Here is a 15,697-nt window from a genome sequence, read left to right on the forward strand (position 1 = left end):
AAGCAGTATTAGGTCGGATCCCAGTTACTCTTTAGTTAGTGCAGTTTAGTCTCCTCACTCAAGGAGAATATTAAACACAATTACTAATAAATGACATCAAGCTTGATAAGCCATGCATGGATCATTAAAAGAGTGGTCACATAGGGACAATTGCTAAAGGTGGAAGTTTCCTAACTTCTGCATTTAACTACACCCATGTTTTATAAGTCGTTAGTGCAACACTGTTCTTCATTTAGAACAACCCCTGCCTGTTGGCTGTGAAAAAACACTGACTGCTCTCGGTAAGAAAATGAAACATGATATAAATATATATTGTTTTTTTAAAGGCCTTGAATAAACTGTTTAATGCATGATCTTGCTACTCGTGTTGTTCCATGTAGCCTACTTTATTTCAATATTGTTATTTGCTGTATTTGTAAGGAAGATGTAGGAACCTTAACCAAAGCCACATTCAAAACTAAAACGTATGTGGATTAACTCTAACCTTCTTTGAATTCATGGAGCAAGAGATGAGGTTCACAAGATGCATCGCAATGATCCAGTTGGAAATGCTACTGAATGTCATCTTTGTTTCGGGTGAGTGGTGTTCATTTGTTTTATTGTGAATATTTAGTTCCAAGCACTGAATGTTTAGGCATTGGCACGCCAACAGACCCATTTTACAAGACAGAGAATCTATAATTAGTTTTACACCTAATTGGACTATCGAATAATCTGCATGTAATCGATCTCTGAAATTAAGCCGGTATCAATGTTTAGAATTTGATGCCGGTCTAATAGAGGTGTAGAGGAGGATGTGACTTGAAATGATGGATGTCATTGGCCATTTGGTGTAAAAAATGCTTGCATTGCAGGTGGTGTGGGATCCTGTCAGTCATCCCTTCATGCATCTATGCCAAACAAGATGGAGGCATTGAGCGACACTTGTTTGCAAATTCCATGTTCATTTGATTCCGTACCATTAAATCAATTCGATAAAAACAAACCCATTTTGGGTGTATGGTTAAAATCAAACACCAATGTTAAAAATGTGGTTTTCCAAAGCAACATACAAGATAATATATATCCAATTATTATCATTGGGAATATGAGTGAATACAACTGCACAACTGTTTTTACAAACATGAACTCAAGTTATGCAGACATATATTACTTCAGAGTGGAAAGCACCAGGTTCAATGCAACTGACAGGTGCAATCCTCTTACAATCACAGTTAAAGGTAGGAGACCCCATTTGGTTTGGGGGTCTATTTTTTTATTAGTCATTATTATAATTATTTGTAACCTATTTCAATATTATTGACATCGTTATTGATTGTCGGCTACTTCCTGATTAGTCAGATGTACTTGGTCACCTGGTCTATAATTAAAATAGCGATACCACAGAATTGTATTTTCACTTTAAAGAACAATGTCTCATGCCAGTGTCATATTGTATACTGTAGTGCATGAGTTATTGACTATGGGGCTAGATGCACTTCATTTCCCTCATACAATCTTTAATGTGTTAATAAGGATTATTTTCCCTCTGGAATATACTGGTCAACACTGAACATGCTTCATTCGTTCATGTGGATATTAAAGCTACATTTCAGCCTAATGCAAATGTTTCTTGAAAACAACCATGTAGATTCAGCCCCAGCACCCTCCATACAGACCCTCCAGGAGGGACCACTAACGGAGAGGAGCAGGGTAACGTTCACCTGCAGGGCCATCGCACCCTGTCCCACCGAGCCGCCTCACCTGAGCTGGATCCTGTCAGGAGGCCCTGAGGGCCGGCCGGAACCGCACGGAGACCAAGAGCCTAACGTCAGGACCCGGCGGCTGAATATCACTCTGTCGGACCGACATGACGGGGTCCGCCTCACCTGTCTGACGGAGTATCCCGTGAAGGACCCAGCAGGCAGGCCCAGCATCAGAACAGCAGAGAGCGTCGTGACGCTCAACGTTTCCTGTGAGTGACCAGCAGACGGTCCAATCAGTGAGCCAGGACGGCAGAGAAGCGCAAATACTTTACATACTGCATTCAAATCCGTCAACAGCAGAACCATAGCTTGAAATTAAAGACTTATCTTGTGTTCCTGTAGATTCCCCGAAGGATACCCAGGCCTCCGTCAGCCCCCCCACGGTGTCGCTGGGCAGTGTGGTCAACCTGACGTGCACCAGCAGAGCCAACCCCCCCGTTCTCCGGTTCACCTGGTTCAGGAGCAGTGCGGAGGGACCCCTGACTGTTTCAGATGGATCTTTGTACAGCTTCAATGTGTCCAGCTACAGAGAAATCTACTACTGCGTGGCCACGAATCCCTTGGGAAACCAAGCATCAAAAGAGATTACGCTAACTTTCGGTAAATCAACTTCTACCCATAGACCATATAAAATACTTTACTATAACAAATATCCCTATTATATCCCTACAATCTCTAAATGGATGACAATGCCCCAGTGATCTACAATGTTTTATGTCCTACAGATTTGATTGTCCCTCTGATAATTGGTGGATTCTTTGGCACCGTCTTCTTTATTGGTCTAATCATCTGTGTCCTGTAAGCAAAACACACAGTAACCCACATCTATATCTTTAGATATAGATCTATATCCGTTCTAACCTGTGATCCTACCTCGTGTTTTTAGGTGGTTACTGAAGAAACGTTCAACTCAGGAACAGGTAGGAACCACACAGTGGTGGACAGCGTACTCGCATCCTGCACTTGAACGTAGAAATGGTTTACCCTAAGAAGGCAAAGTAAACAAGTTTAATGATAACGACTTCAATGTGGACGACAAACTTATCAACCGTTTAGGAGGATGCAGTTATTTCTGCACATTGTCTTATTTTAGCTATTGTTATGAGTATTTGCAAAAAACAGAAAAATAGGCTTAATTACATTAAAAATATTTTTGCTGCAATTAAGAAAATATTTGAATATACTTAACGTATACATTTGTCTACAAGGGAGTGACTCAAGCAAAAATCGAATCATAGCCCTCGCAAAATAAACATACCTAAAGAAATACATATTGTACTCTGTTACCGCAATAAATACATAGTTAATATAGTAGTACTATGTATTGTACTTCTTAGGCTCAATTTAGAAGGAGACGATCTGGACAGAAAACACAAAAGTGGCGTTCGTTCTCACTTTTTATTCCGCGTTTAGACAAGCGTCTTTGGGGGAAATCTGCGTGCATACGGTGACGCAAAAGTGTGTGAAATTGTTGTTGTTTGCCTGCACTGCACATGGATGTGACGTATACACGTACGAGAACCACTGTGTGTAGATCAGATCACACGTTTGCGTTGTAAACCTTTTAGACGGAAACGCAACGTTGGAGCGTTTTTAAGAGTTCCACTCTGGCGGGTGGTTTCTTTTTTTTGCGTTTTTAAGCCCCGAAAACGCTGTCGGCGTATAAACGAAAGGCACATCTGATCAAATATTTTGTCTTTTTCACCCCCAAGTGTCATCGTGTAAACAGGGCCTCAGTTTACATACAAGGAGGAGCCGTCTTAAACAAGGTAGCTCCCCACACAACAAGAGCAATCAAATAAATGTTTTGACATGGTGCCCAAAAAATGGCAGAACCAAAGAAACACAGGATAGCAAGTGAGTGCAGGAAATTTCAGACACGGTTGGAAAATGAATATTTCTTCACAGGAGTCAAGGGGGAAATGTGCAATGAAACTGTTGCAGTGATGAAAGACTATAATATATGACAACACTATGAAACAACACAATGAAACCATCAGACCTACACTGGTGCCAAGCAAGAAAAGAAATTTCAGCAAATTGCAACCCTCTAGCTCAACAACAAGAAAAGGCCATAATAGCAGGTAGCTCAACTCATTGGCCAACATGGAATGGTGCCTTCATTAAACATTGTCTCGCTAAAGTTGCAGGATTAATGTGTTCATAGAAAATGCAGGAATTCAGAACTGTGACCATGTCCAGAAACACAGTTGTGTGGTGAATCGAAGACTTGTGGGAAAAAGCTTACGCTTCAGATTTTTGCATTACAGAGGATCTGCTTGATCTTAGGAGTCTAAAGGGCACAACAATGTTAAGGACATCTTTGAAGCTGTGTCATATGCAATTGAGAAGATGGGACACAACTTAGCGAGCACAAAGGAATGGCCTCTAGGGTGTGCTCCAAGGTGCAAGGGAGTGGAGGTGAGGCTGTTCCAATGCACTGCATCATCCACCATGAAGCCCTTTGTGGCAAAGCCGTCCAGCTTGGCAATGTGATGAACACTGTCAACATAATTCGAGCCTGAGGGCTCTACCAAAGCTTTTCTATCTGTTGTAGGTGCTGAATACGGGGACGTACTCTGCCATTCTGATGTGCGCAGTCAACTGGCTGCTCCGTGTTGCTGCGGTTTTATCCCCTGAGATCTGAAATCAACTTTTTTCTATTTCTCTCTTTAAAAGAGAAGGACCGACCTCTTCATGAGCTGCAACTTCAATGTTGCGCACTTCCCCAAGATGTCCGAAATCAGATGTGCTTTTCCGAAGGCCAAGCTTTCTGTGCTAACTCAGCGCTTCCAAGATTGTTCGATGGATGCAGAAGAAGTGGAAGAGAGTCTGCAATTAGAATTTATCCAAATGCAGTGTGATTATCTGAGGAATCAACATCAGCTTCTCTCCACAACCGACTTCTACCGGGGCTTGGAAAAGGCCAAGTTTCCTCTGATGAGAATCCACACAAAAAGAGTGTGGAGTCTGAAAAGCGCCTTTTCAATAAGTTACTGTTCAGTAACTTATTCGCATAACAAGCTTGAAATATACCAATACCTTTTTTCCCTTTATACAGGGCTGTGAAGGGGGTCTCATTCCTGACTAAGAAGCCTGAGCTGCCACAGCTTTTTGTAACAACATTAATAAAAAAAAAAATGAACCCATGATGACTCTTATACAGTCCCTCCAGAAAAACACGATTATGCGATCGCATAATTCAACGCATAATCAGCCAAAGCCTGCATATTCATGTGGGGGCCGCATTTTTTCAAATATGCCGCACTTTCACCGCATAAATTGCAGATTTCCATGCAAAATATTCCTTCGCATTTTCGTTGAAAAAAGTCACATATATCTTAGCAGAAAGTTGAAAGATGTTGCGTTTACTTCACAAAAGAGCAGCCATTTCCCCCTGTTGCCATGGGAACTTTATGAAGTGACGTAATTACGCGACGTGAACGACATTGAAAAGCTGCATTTTTTGCAAGTTCCCGCAATTTTTGCAATTTCATCACATAAAATTACATAAATATGCCGCATATTTCATCACACTTCTTTAGAAAACGTGCCGCATAATCAAGGATTTTTGGCCGCAACAATCACAAAAAACACCAATTTTTTCTGGAGGGACTGGTTATATAGGCTTTTATATAGGAGTTTTTCCTAAGCATATTCAATTATCAAGCATTACTGACCTCATTTGATTGATTTTGATAACTTTGATACACTTGAGTGAGGCGATATACCTCAGCTCTGGTGCGTGGCCCAGCCCTTCTTATATTTTTCTTTTTGTGGGCTTCAGTTAAAAAACCTTGAACATCCCTAACCCTGTTCTATGGGAACCACTTGTTCACTCCTCTTTCAGGTCATGTATTCATGTATCAATGCTCTTCCACAGAATCCAATACTCGAGGCGTCAGACAAGCAGGTGGAAGAGGAGATCCACTACGGAGAGATCGACTTTGCCAAGCGAGGTGCTGTGCAGAACCCAGGCCTGGTGTTCCCCCAGGGGGAGGAGCAGACCTCAGAGTACGTTGAGATCACTGCTCAACAGGCTAAGAACACACAGATCAGGGCTGAACTGGAGAGGAGCTGAATAGTTTGGACTGGGATCTCTTTAGTATCCACTCATGTCAGTGTAAACATATCCTGCTTCAGCATCCATGGCACCCCTTATGCTTTTTGGTCTCCAAGGCACCCAATAAACCAAAACAAAAGTTTGTACAACTCCCTGCTTGGTGCTGTTTATGAAATCAACAGCACAACAAATGTTAGGAAAGGCCACTTTTATAAAATGCTGCAAAGAAACAGCAGGCTGCATTTCATTACATTTTTAAGGACACCTCAAGATAAAACACTGCAACAGGAATACCTATGCAATGCTTTGTATAAAACTGGTATATTATGTAAATTAGTCATAAATACAATTTAAATGAAATCATCCAATCTAACCCTTTTCCAAAAATGCCCCCTCTATAAAGTGGACAACAATGAAAAGCAAATGCAAATCTATTTGGATTAAAATTTTCCCAAAATGCCCCCTCTTCAAAGTGGACAATATTCAAATGTGAATAAGTGGGAGGGAACAACTCCACCCATTGGAGAGCAGGTATGTCCACATGTGATGTGAAGGGTGACACCGATTTTAAAGTTCAGCCAGTAACCCAATGGGTGGAGTTTGTCCCACCCACTCATTTGCATTTTAATATTGTCTACATTGAAGCGTGCCATAGTTTGAAAATGCAAACGCAAATTTTATTTGTATATTATCCACATTTAAGCAGACATATTTAAATTAATAAATATTTTAAATGCAAAGAGATAGCATTTTATTGTATATCTGACTCAAATAATGTGTGTATATTATGAAAAATAGAAAGAATAAGTGCTATTGCATTTTCATCTTCAAGATTGTGTTTTCATGTGATGACGGTCATTTAAAATGCCTCCATAGTTCAGTACATTATTGAGGCCAGTAACGCGTTACTAAGTAACGAGTAACTTATTTTTTTCAGTAACGAGTAATCTAACGCGTTACTATTTCCAAACCAGTAATCAGATTAAAGTTACTCATCAAAGTCACTGTGCGTTGCTATTTTTTTTTTTTTTTTTACCGGATCAACGATTGGCGTTGAGAGCGATGGAGTGGTGTGTGTGTGTATTTCTGGGCCCTATTTTAAGGGTCTGAAACGCAAGTGAGAAGCGCCAAGCGCAAGTAGCTTTGTGGGCGGTTCAATGGCGATGTCGCTATTTTACCGGTGCAAAAATGACTCTTGCGCCCGGCGCAAATCTAAAAAGGGTTGGTCTAAAGTAGCCTAATTACCCGTAGGTGTGGTTTGGGCGTAACGTGCAATAAACCAATGAGAGTGCCAGCTCCCATCCCCTTTAAGAGCCATGAGCGCATTTGAATCTGACGAGTTGATATTTTGACAGCGCGTCTGCAGGCTCCGATGAGACAGATGCACATGCATTTCAAACTTCAAATGGCTCAGTTTACGGCCAAATAATATGGCCTAATTCACACATGGAATAAAGTTTTCTATTTTGAGTCCTCAAATAAATTTCTGCAAAGAAAACTTAACACATTTATGATATGCAGTAAATGTGGTTCTATTTAATGATATACGAAATACATTATGAACATTTTTTCTTATCAGTATTGAATGCATTATCGTTATTGACTTGTGTTCCTAATATGCATGTGTCCCCCTGTTAATATACATTGCCATGGACTGTATTATGTATTGTGTTTAAACAGATGGACGCACACGCGCACCCGCATTCATTAATTCTTTTACAGATACACACACGTGCGCCCGCATTCATTCATTTTTAACACTCACTCGCGGTAAAACAATGTTTTCTCACGATCAAATACTCATCAATCCTAAAAGTTATGGGCATGAACACGATGTCTGTGTCAAGAAAATATGTGTTTGCTGTACGGTGTTTGCAAATGCATTGATTTAAAAGTACAACTTAATTTACCAAGATAGATTAAGTTAGATGAGAGACGCAAAGTGTATGCGCGAGGTGCACAAGCAACACTATGCATGCGCCCTTAAAATAGCATCTGAAAAACGCGCCAGTGACTTTAAACCAGGTATGTCCTGGTTTGTGGCGCAAGTGATTTCTGAAACTGCAAAATAGCACCAGGGAACGTTTGCGCCAGAACACGCCTCCTCCTTTCGCCGAACCGCCCCTTGGGGCGCAAGATCTTTCCCTAATTTACCGACGCGGGGCGCAGGAGGGAAAAGAACGCTCTGCGCCAGTTGCAAACTAGCAACGACACATGCGCCAGTGAGCAAGTCAATTGCGCCGGATGCAAGATAGGGCCCTCTGTCTGTCTGTCTGTCTGCCTGTCTGTTTGTGTAAGAGTACGTGTGAAACGTAAGTCTCTAAAGACTTCAATCTATCAGAGGCGATAGTCGACCTTGACTCTCCAGAGTCCGCGCCACCAGTTGTTATTAGTGGCGGAATTAGTCGCGCGGTGCTGCGTGTGTGTGCGTGTGTGTGAGCCTCTACGTTATTGCCAGAGAACTAAACCCACGGGGAGGTCCGAGCAGCTCGAGCGCTAGAACGCGCTGTTTACGTCGTTTACGTCACGCACACGGAGACGCGTCCAGTGATCGCCCCGTACAGCGCGTGATATTTTGTCCACACATTAAAAGTTAGCGGAAGTGGTTGAAAGTCGTGTGTCAGAGTGTGCACCCAGGGCCAAAGCACCAAATTCTGGGCCCTGTATACAAGAGGTACTGATGGCCCCCGGCAGGCAAAAAGTTAGTATTGCCAAAACCGGTTGTAATTTCTTATTTTGAGGCGGCAGGGGGTGTTGTCGCAGCTAAATGTAACTAATAAAGTAACTTGTAATCTAACTTAGTTACTTTCAAAATCATAAGTTAAAGTAAAGCAACTAAGTTGCTATTTTAAGGAGTAATCAGTAATCAGATTACTTTTCCAAGGTAACTGTTGCAACACTGATTAGGACTCACAACAACAGGAGTCATTACAGTCAACCAGCAACCGGAGTCTCTACACCAGGACCCACAATTGCAGGACTCACTACAGCAGGACTCACTACAGCAGGACTCTACAGCAGGACTCACTACATTAAGACTCGCTACACCAGGAGGACTTCCTACAGCCAACCAGCAGTAGAGCTTGAAAAAGCTTCACAGAAGAATTGGACTAACTTGTAGAATTAAAAAACAATGGTTCTGGTTTTGTTTGTCGCATTTCAGTAAGACTTAAGAATAATTTACGATCAATTTATTTATTTGAATGAGTAGGCTTTCTATACTGATTTTAAAATGCTGTACTCATTTTTTGGTGAAAGCTTTTTCCAACTTCTTCTCTTTGCATTCACAGGACGGCAACCAAACAATTGCTTAATATGTGGTTGAGAGGAGGAAGTAACACAATGCTATAAATATAATTTCCTGCTTTCAACAAGCCATGATTTCTTGATATTTTATGTTCAAGTGACAGGGAGTATTAGGTCGGATCCCAGTTACTCTTTAGTTAGTGCAGTTTAGTCTCCTCACTCAAGGAGAATATCTAAGACAATTACTAATAGCTGACATCCAGGTCGATTAGCCGTGCATGGATCATAAACAGAGTGGTCACATAGGGACAATCGCTAAAGGGGGAAGTATCCTAACTTTGGTATTTAAGTTTACCTATCTCTAACACCGCATTAGTGCAACACTGTTCTTCTTTTAGAACAAACCCTGCCTGTTGGCTGTGAAAAAGCACCTACTGCTCACGGTAAGGAATTAAAACAGGATGTATATATGTAATTTTTTACAGGCCTAGAATAAACTGATTAATGCATTTTCTTGTAACTTCTGTTTTTCCATGTAGCCTACTGTTTTTCCATATTCCTTATTTGTTGTATTTGTAACAATGAAGATGTACAATAGGTACCTTTACCCAGGCCACATCAAAAACTAAAACGAGTATACCTTCACTCCTTCTTTGAAATCATGATGCAGGAGATGAGGTTCACAAGATGCATCACGATGATACAGTTTGAAATGCTACTGAATGTCATCTTTGTTGCAGGTCAGTGGTGTTCATTTGTTATATTGTGAATATTTAGTTCCAAGCACTGAATATGTTTAGGTGTTGGCTCGCCAACAGACCCGTCAGGGGTTGTTCGGAATTTTGGACATTGGACCTCATTTCCAAGTGAGCCAGTGTGTTATCTTTCATTGGAGACTGTTTTCAACAGGTTTCATTCAGTCCTTCTAGTTGTAGAGATCGCTGGTGCTAGGTTAGCGCAGGTCGACGGTTCCTGCTAGCCTGCCAATAAAAACAGTTTTACCCACTCCACAGTACACCCGAGGCAAATCAATTATAACGCCAGACTGTCGATGTTAATGTCTGTGTTGATAGAATACTGTTAGAAATAAAACTATTCTTTCATCGCAATTATCGAATAACATTTTGAGGGACTACTTTCTCAGCAGTGGCGGAATTTTACTTTGCTCCGGTGTAGCAACCAATTCACTAGAGCAGAACGTTAACAGAGAAGCACACTCCAGTCAGGGACACCTAATAGTAGGTGCCTTTGTAATATCAGTCCGTCGCTGCCGTATACTGCTTCCAACTACAGGGAAGTATAAACTAAATGCAATGCGACACTGGCTCACTTGGAAATGAGGTCTGATGTCCAAAACTCCGAACAACCCCTTCAATGGACCCAGAATGAGTCAATTGTTTTACACCTAATGGACTAAATGCTAATCTGCATGTAATCAATCTCTGAAATGAAGCCGGTATCCATGCTCAGAATGTGATGCCGGTCTAGTAGAGATGTGGCCAGGCTGTTGGAGGAGGATGTGGTGGTGACAGGAAGGATGCATGTCATTGGCCAATTTGGGTAAAAAATGCTTGTGTTGCAGGTGGTGAGGGAGACTGTCCTGCAGCCCTTAATGCATCTATGCCAAACAAGATGGAGGCACTGAGTGACACTTGTTTGCAAATTCCATGTTCATTTGATTCAGTACCATCAAATCTACTGGATAAAAACAAACCCCTTATTGGTTTATGGCTAAAATCGACTCACTATTTTGGGCCTCATCCAGAAAGTGTGGTTTTCAACGGCAGCAAAACCAATAATACAAATCCAATTAGTATCATTGGGAATATGAGTGAATACAACTGCACAACCGTTTTTACAAACATGAACTCAAGTTATGCTGGCGTGTATTACTTCAGAGTGGAAAGAAGTTACAGGGCAACTGACATCTGCAATCCTCTTACAATCACAGTTAACGGTAGGAGAACCCTTTTGGTTTGGGGGTCTATTTTTTGATTACTGTCATTATTATAATTGTTTGTATTCCTATTTTAATATTATAACAGGGTTCCTGCACATTTTCCATTTCAAAATTCCATACTTTTCCAGACTCAAATTTCCAGACTTCTCTGAGAATTTTCAGTCACTATTAAACACCTGAATAACAATTATAAGATGCTTTTATGTAAATAAATGGGAAAAAAACGTTGAGAGACTACAGCGCTTTTGCCCCTGCATATGGCTTAAATTTGCCACCTCCCCCATGTTGGAGATGTCAAACGATTTCAAGCATAGTTTGCATCGAGCTTTATTTCCCCACTTGGTATCCTTCATCAAGTCGCACAGTCGTGCGGCGAAAGTTAACCATGGTAACCAAACACCGTTCTCAAGACAGCTTGATTAGTTTCATATCATCACAGGTAGGCTATGTTGCGGTAGTCAGCTTGTTTTGATTTGTATATATTAATATATTTTATTTTAGAAAGTGAGATAAGAGTCTGGAAACACAAACACTTGTCAATACTCTTTTCTCATATCCATACTTATCCAGACCTGGAAATGACGCAAATTAAATTCCAGTTTTCCATACTGCGTAGGAACCCTGTTATTATGATCATTCTTAATTTTTGGCTACTACCTGAATAGGTAGACATACTTGTTCTCCTTGTCTAGAATTTAAGTATTGATACCATGTAATTGTAGTTTCCCTTTATAGAATGTTTTAACAATGTTTTATGCCAGTGTCATATTGTAATAATACTTATTATGGACTATGGGTTGTAGCACACTTCCCTCCCCATGATTATTCTCCCCTATGGAATATACTGGTCAACACTGAACATGCTGAATTCATTCATGTGGATATTAAAGCTACATTTCAGCCTAATACAAATGTTTATTGAAAACAACCATGTAGATTCAGCCCCAGCACCCTCCATACAGACCCTCCAGGAGGGACCACTAACGGAGAGGAGCAGGGTAACGTTCACCTGCAGGGCCATCGCACCCTGTCCCACCGAGCCGCCTCACCTGAGCTGGATCCTGTCAGGAGGCCCTGAGGGCCGGCCGGAACCGCACGGAGACCAAGAGCCTAACGTCAGGACACGGCGGCTGGATATCAATCTGTCGGACCGACATGACGGAGTCCGCCTCACCTGTCTGGCGGCGTATCCCGTGAAGGACCCAGCAGGCAGGCCCAGCATCAGAACAGCAGAGAGCGTCGTGACGCTCAACGTTTCCTGTGAGTGACCAGCAGACGGTCCAATCAGTGAGCCGGGACGGCAGAGAAGCGCAAAGAAAGAGTTTACATGCTGCATTCAAATCCGTCAACAGCGGGACCATAGCTTGAAATTGAAGACTCATCTTGTGTTCCTGTAGATTCCCCGAAGGATACCCAGGCCTCCATCAGCCCCCCCACGGTGTCGCTGGGCAGTGTGGTCAACCTGACGTGCACCAGCAGAGCCAACCCCCCCGTCCTCCGGTTCACCTGGTTCAGGAGCAGTGCGGAGGGACCCCTGAACGTGTCTGATGGATCTTTGTACAGCTTCAATGTGTCCAGCTACAGAGAAATCTACTACTGCGTGGCCACGAATCCCTTGGGAAACCAAACATCAAAAGAGATTACGCTAACCTTCGGTAAATCAACTTCTACCCATAGACCCTATAAAATACTTTACTCTAACAAGTATCCCAATTATATCCCTAAAATCTCTAAATGGATATGACAATGCCCCAGTGATCTACAATGTTTTATGTCCTGCAGATTCGAATGTCCCTCTGATAATTGGTGGATCCTTTGGTACCGTCTTCTTTATTGGTCTGGTCATCTCTGTCTTGTAAGTAAAACACACTAACACAAATCTATATCTATAGCTATAGATATATAGCTGTAGATATACATTTGGATATGTATAAATCAATATCTGTAGAGATCTAGATCAATATCTGCATAGAATTATAGATATAGATAAGGATCTAAATGTCTATACGTTAGGGATAATCCACGATGAAGTAAGAATCAACTTGAGAATCTTAAAATAAGGGTGTTTATTAATATTGTTGATGGTTCTGTTATATATTTATACATATATGCATAAATAAATTAATCATTTAGTTTGAACAATGATGAGTCAAGATGAACCTTTCCAGTATTTGTGCTGGGTCCGTCTCCGTTCTAACCCGTGATCCCACCTCGTGTTTTTAGGTGGTTATTGAAGAACCCTTCAACCCAGCAACAGGTAGGACTCACACAGTGGTGGACAGCGTACTAGCATCCTGCACTTGAACGTGTAATAGTTTACCCTATGAAGGCAAAGTTACCAAGTATACTGAACTGATTGAAGAAAACAACTTCAATGTGGACGATGTGATGTCATTAACGTTTTTGTAGGATGCAGTAATTTCTGTACATCGTCTTATTTTAAGCATTCTCAAATGTGCTTGCAAAAAACTAAATAATAGTACTTCTTGCATGCCTGACTAAAATTCTATATTTTTGCTACAATTTAGCAAATATTCTGATTGAATTAACACATACAATTGTCTACAAGGGAATAATCAAGCAAAGAACAAATGCAAATAAACGGTACTTAAAGCAAGTCATTTTGATTATAAATGTAAGCAGAAGACTGATAGTTGCTCTTCCATCAAGCCTTCCAAGCCGTTAGTTTTTTCCCAATTCAACATTTGTAATATCCGCTGCAGTGTGTGGGCACTCCTCCGTGTAAAGCTATTTTTTAATAAAAAAAAAACAAGATTCATGGGGGCCTAGGAACATGATTATGCAACGTACACTATTAAATCTTAATCGTTTGGACCAGGATGACTGAACATAAGGGGATTAGAATAAAGCCGGCTCTCCTGGTATGTAAAATACATTTGTTCCTCATTCAGATGAATTGGACTGCAGCGCTAAACACGTGAAAGTAGCTGGTACGTGAGGAGGAGTTGAAACGATCGTTTGGGCTCAATTGGGCCCTGGGATATTGACACATTCAGCCAAGCAGTGTTTCTGCTCTTTAGAATATCTCATCTCATACACAAGCGGTCAATCACAACACACACTCACAGAGCCAACTAAGGGACTGATGACTATGCTATACTTAGCCATCATACTTAGCCTTCCAATAATTAAACATTATCTTAGCTCTCCCAAAATAAGCATAATGTACTCAGCTACCTCAATAAACACATATTGTTCAAATGTTATCATAGTAGGTTTGCCATTATTCTATGGGAACCACTCGTTTACTCTTCTTTCAGGTCATGTATTCATGTATCAATGCTGTTCCACAGAATCCAATATTCGAGGCGTCAGACAAGCAGGTGGAAGAGGAGATCCACTACGGAGAGATCGACTTTGCCAAGCGAGGTGCTGTGCAGAACCCAGGCCTGGTGTTCCCCCAGGGGGAGGAGCAGACCTCAGAGTACGCTGAGATCACTGCTCAACTAAGAACAAACAGATCAGGGCTGAACTGGAGAGGAGCTGAATAGTTTGGACTGGGATCTCTTTAGTATCCACTCATGTCAGTGTAAACATATCCTGCTTAAGCATCTATGGCTTTCTGCAAAACGTTTCTAAAACACGGCACCCCTTATGCTTTTTTGTCTCTAAGGCACCATTAAACCAAAACAAAAGTTTGAACGACTCCCTGCAGGGCTATTTGATGTTTAGGAAATCAACAGCAAGTAAAATGTTAGGAATGACCGCTTTTATAAAATGCTGCAAAGAAACACTGCATTTCGTTAAATTTTAAGGGACAGCTCAAGATAAAATGCTGCGACAGGAATACATATGCAATGCATTGTATGAAGCTGGCATAGTATGTAAATGAGTCATAAATACAATTTAAATGAAATCATTTTATCCAACCCTTTTCCAAAAATGCCCCCTCTATAAAGTCGACAATAATGAAAAGCAAATAAAAATGTATTTGTATTAAAATTTGAATATTGTCCACTTTAAAGTGGACAATATTCAAATGTAAATAAGTGGGCGGGAGTAACTTCACCCATTGGAGAGCAGGTATGTCCACAGCGGACGAGGATGTGATGTGAAGGGTGACACTGATTTTAAAGTTCAGCCAGTAACCCAATGGGTGGACTTTGTCCCACCCACTCATTTGCATTTTAATATTGTCTACTTTGAAGCGTGCCATAGTTTGAAAATGCAAACGCAAATTGTTTTAATTTTCATTTGGATATTGTCCACATTTAAGCTGACATGTTTTAAAATGAGATAGCATTTTAATTGTATATCTGAGTCAAATAATGTGTATATTACGAAAAATAAAAAGCATTACTGCAATTGCATTTTCATCTTCAACATTGCATTTAATTTTGGTCCTCAAGACCCCTCCATAGTACACAGCCCTTGAGAGTATGGTAGGGAGGATTGGAGTGAGTGTGGATGCTGATGGAACTGGTTCTGGACAAGATCAGATTGGTGGAAGTGTAGATTGTCCCAGATGGCAATGTATCTCCTCTGCTCTGCAGACATTTGACATTCAAAATATCTGTGATGTTTCTCCATGTGACCTTCTCAGATGAAACCCTTCATCTATGAAAATAGATTCATGCAGGATTTCATAATCGTCTATTTGCTAAATTCTCAAACAGTTTATTCCAATATAGGCCTACTATCAAACAGCGCTTAAGTGTACAT

The 15,697-nt window shown here is 41.1% G+C and overlaps 2 protein-coding genes across 6 annotated transcripts; both read left to right on the forward strand.

Annotated features, from left to right (window-relative positions):
- The first annotated feature begins 247 nt into the window (after nucleotides 1-247).
- On the forward strand, nucleotides 248-6,776 carry LOC307089122 (myelin-associated glycoprotein-like). 5 transcript variants are annotated; one of them, XM_079755239.1, is made up of 9 exons: nucleotides 248-281; nucleotides 508-576; nucleotides 855-1,220; nucleotides 1,631-1,954; nucleotides 2,088-2,345; nucleotides 2,471-2,543; nucleotides 2,632-2,665; nucleotides 3,458-3,514; nucleotides 5,629-6,776. In XM_079755239.1, exons 2-9 carry the CDS (start codon nucleotides 510-512, stop codon nucleotides 5,824-5,826), a joined length of 1,377 nt encoding a protein of 458 aa, XP_079611365.1. In that variant the 5' UTR covers nucleotides 248-281; nucleotides 508-509; the 3' UTR covers nucleotides 5,827-6,776. The 5 variants fall into 5 exon arrangements, with proteins under 5 accessions (XP_079611365.1, XP_079611368.1, XP_079611367.1 ...); XM_079755242.1 differs by lacking the exon at nucleotides 5,629-6,776 and adding an exon at nucleotides 3,654-4,317; XM_079755240.1 differs by having other exon boundaries at nucleotides 254-281; nucleotides 504-576.
- Nucleotides 6,777-9,265: 2,489 nt separating this feature from the next.
- On the forward strand, nucleotides 9,266-15,245 carry LOC307088882 (myelin-associated glycoprotein-like). Its single transcript, XM_079754937.1, has 8 exons — nucleotides 9,266-9,497; nucleotides 9,725-9,794; nucleotides 10,637-11,011; nucleotides 11,951-12,274; nucleotides 12,412-12,669; nucleotides 12,797-12,869; nucleotides 13,238-13,271; nucleotides 14,329-15,245. Exons 2-8 carry the CDS (start codon nucleotides 9,728-9,730, stop codon nucleotides 14,524-14,526), a joined length of 1,329 nt encoding a protein of 442 aa, XP_079611063.1. The 5' UTR covers nucleotides 9,266-9,497; nucleotides 9,725-9,727; the 3' UTR covers nucleotides 14,527-15,245.
- Nucleotides 15,246-15,697: the final 452 nt, after the last annotated feature.

This window comes from Pollachius pollachius, assembly GCF_949987615.1.
Source record: "Pollachius pollachius genome assembly, chromosome: 17".
NCBI lineage: Eukaryota > Metazoa > Chordata > Actinopteri > Gadiformes > Gadidae > Pollachius > Pollachius pollachius.

Excerpts from the sequence above, each read along its gene's own strand:
- LOC307088882 (XM_079754937.1), top strand. The coding sequence starts at position 9,728 with ATGAGGTTCACAAGATGCATCACGATGATACAGTTTGAAATGCTACTG. Across the intron at positions 9,795-10,636 it reads GAATGTCATCTTTGTTGCAG|GTGGTGAGGGAGACTGTCCT; the intron begins GTCAGTGGTGTT and ends CTTGTGTTGCAG. Across the intron at positions 13,272-14,328 it reads ACCCTTCAACCCAGCAACAG|AATCCAATATTCGAGGCGTC; the intron begins GTAGGACTCACA and ends GCTGTTCCACAG.
- LOC307089122 (XM_079755239.1), top strand. The coding sequence starts at position 510 with ATGAGGTTCACAAGATGCATCGCAATGATCCAGTTGGAAATGCTACTG. Across the intron at positions 577-854 it reads GAATGTCATCTTTGTTTCGG|GTGGTGTGGGATCCTGTCAG; the intron begins GTGAGTGGTGTT and ends CTTGCATTGCAG. Across the intron at positions 2,544-2,631 it reads GGTCTAATCATCTGTGTCCT|GTGGTTACTGAAGAAACGTT; the intron begins GTAAGCAAAACA and ends TCGTGTTTTTAG.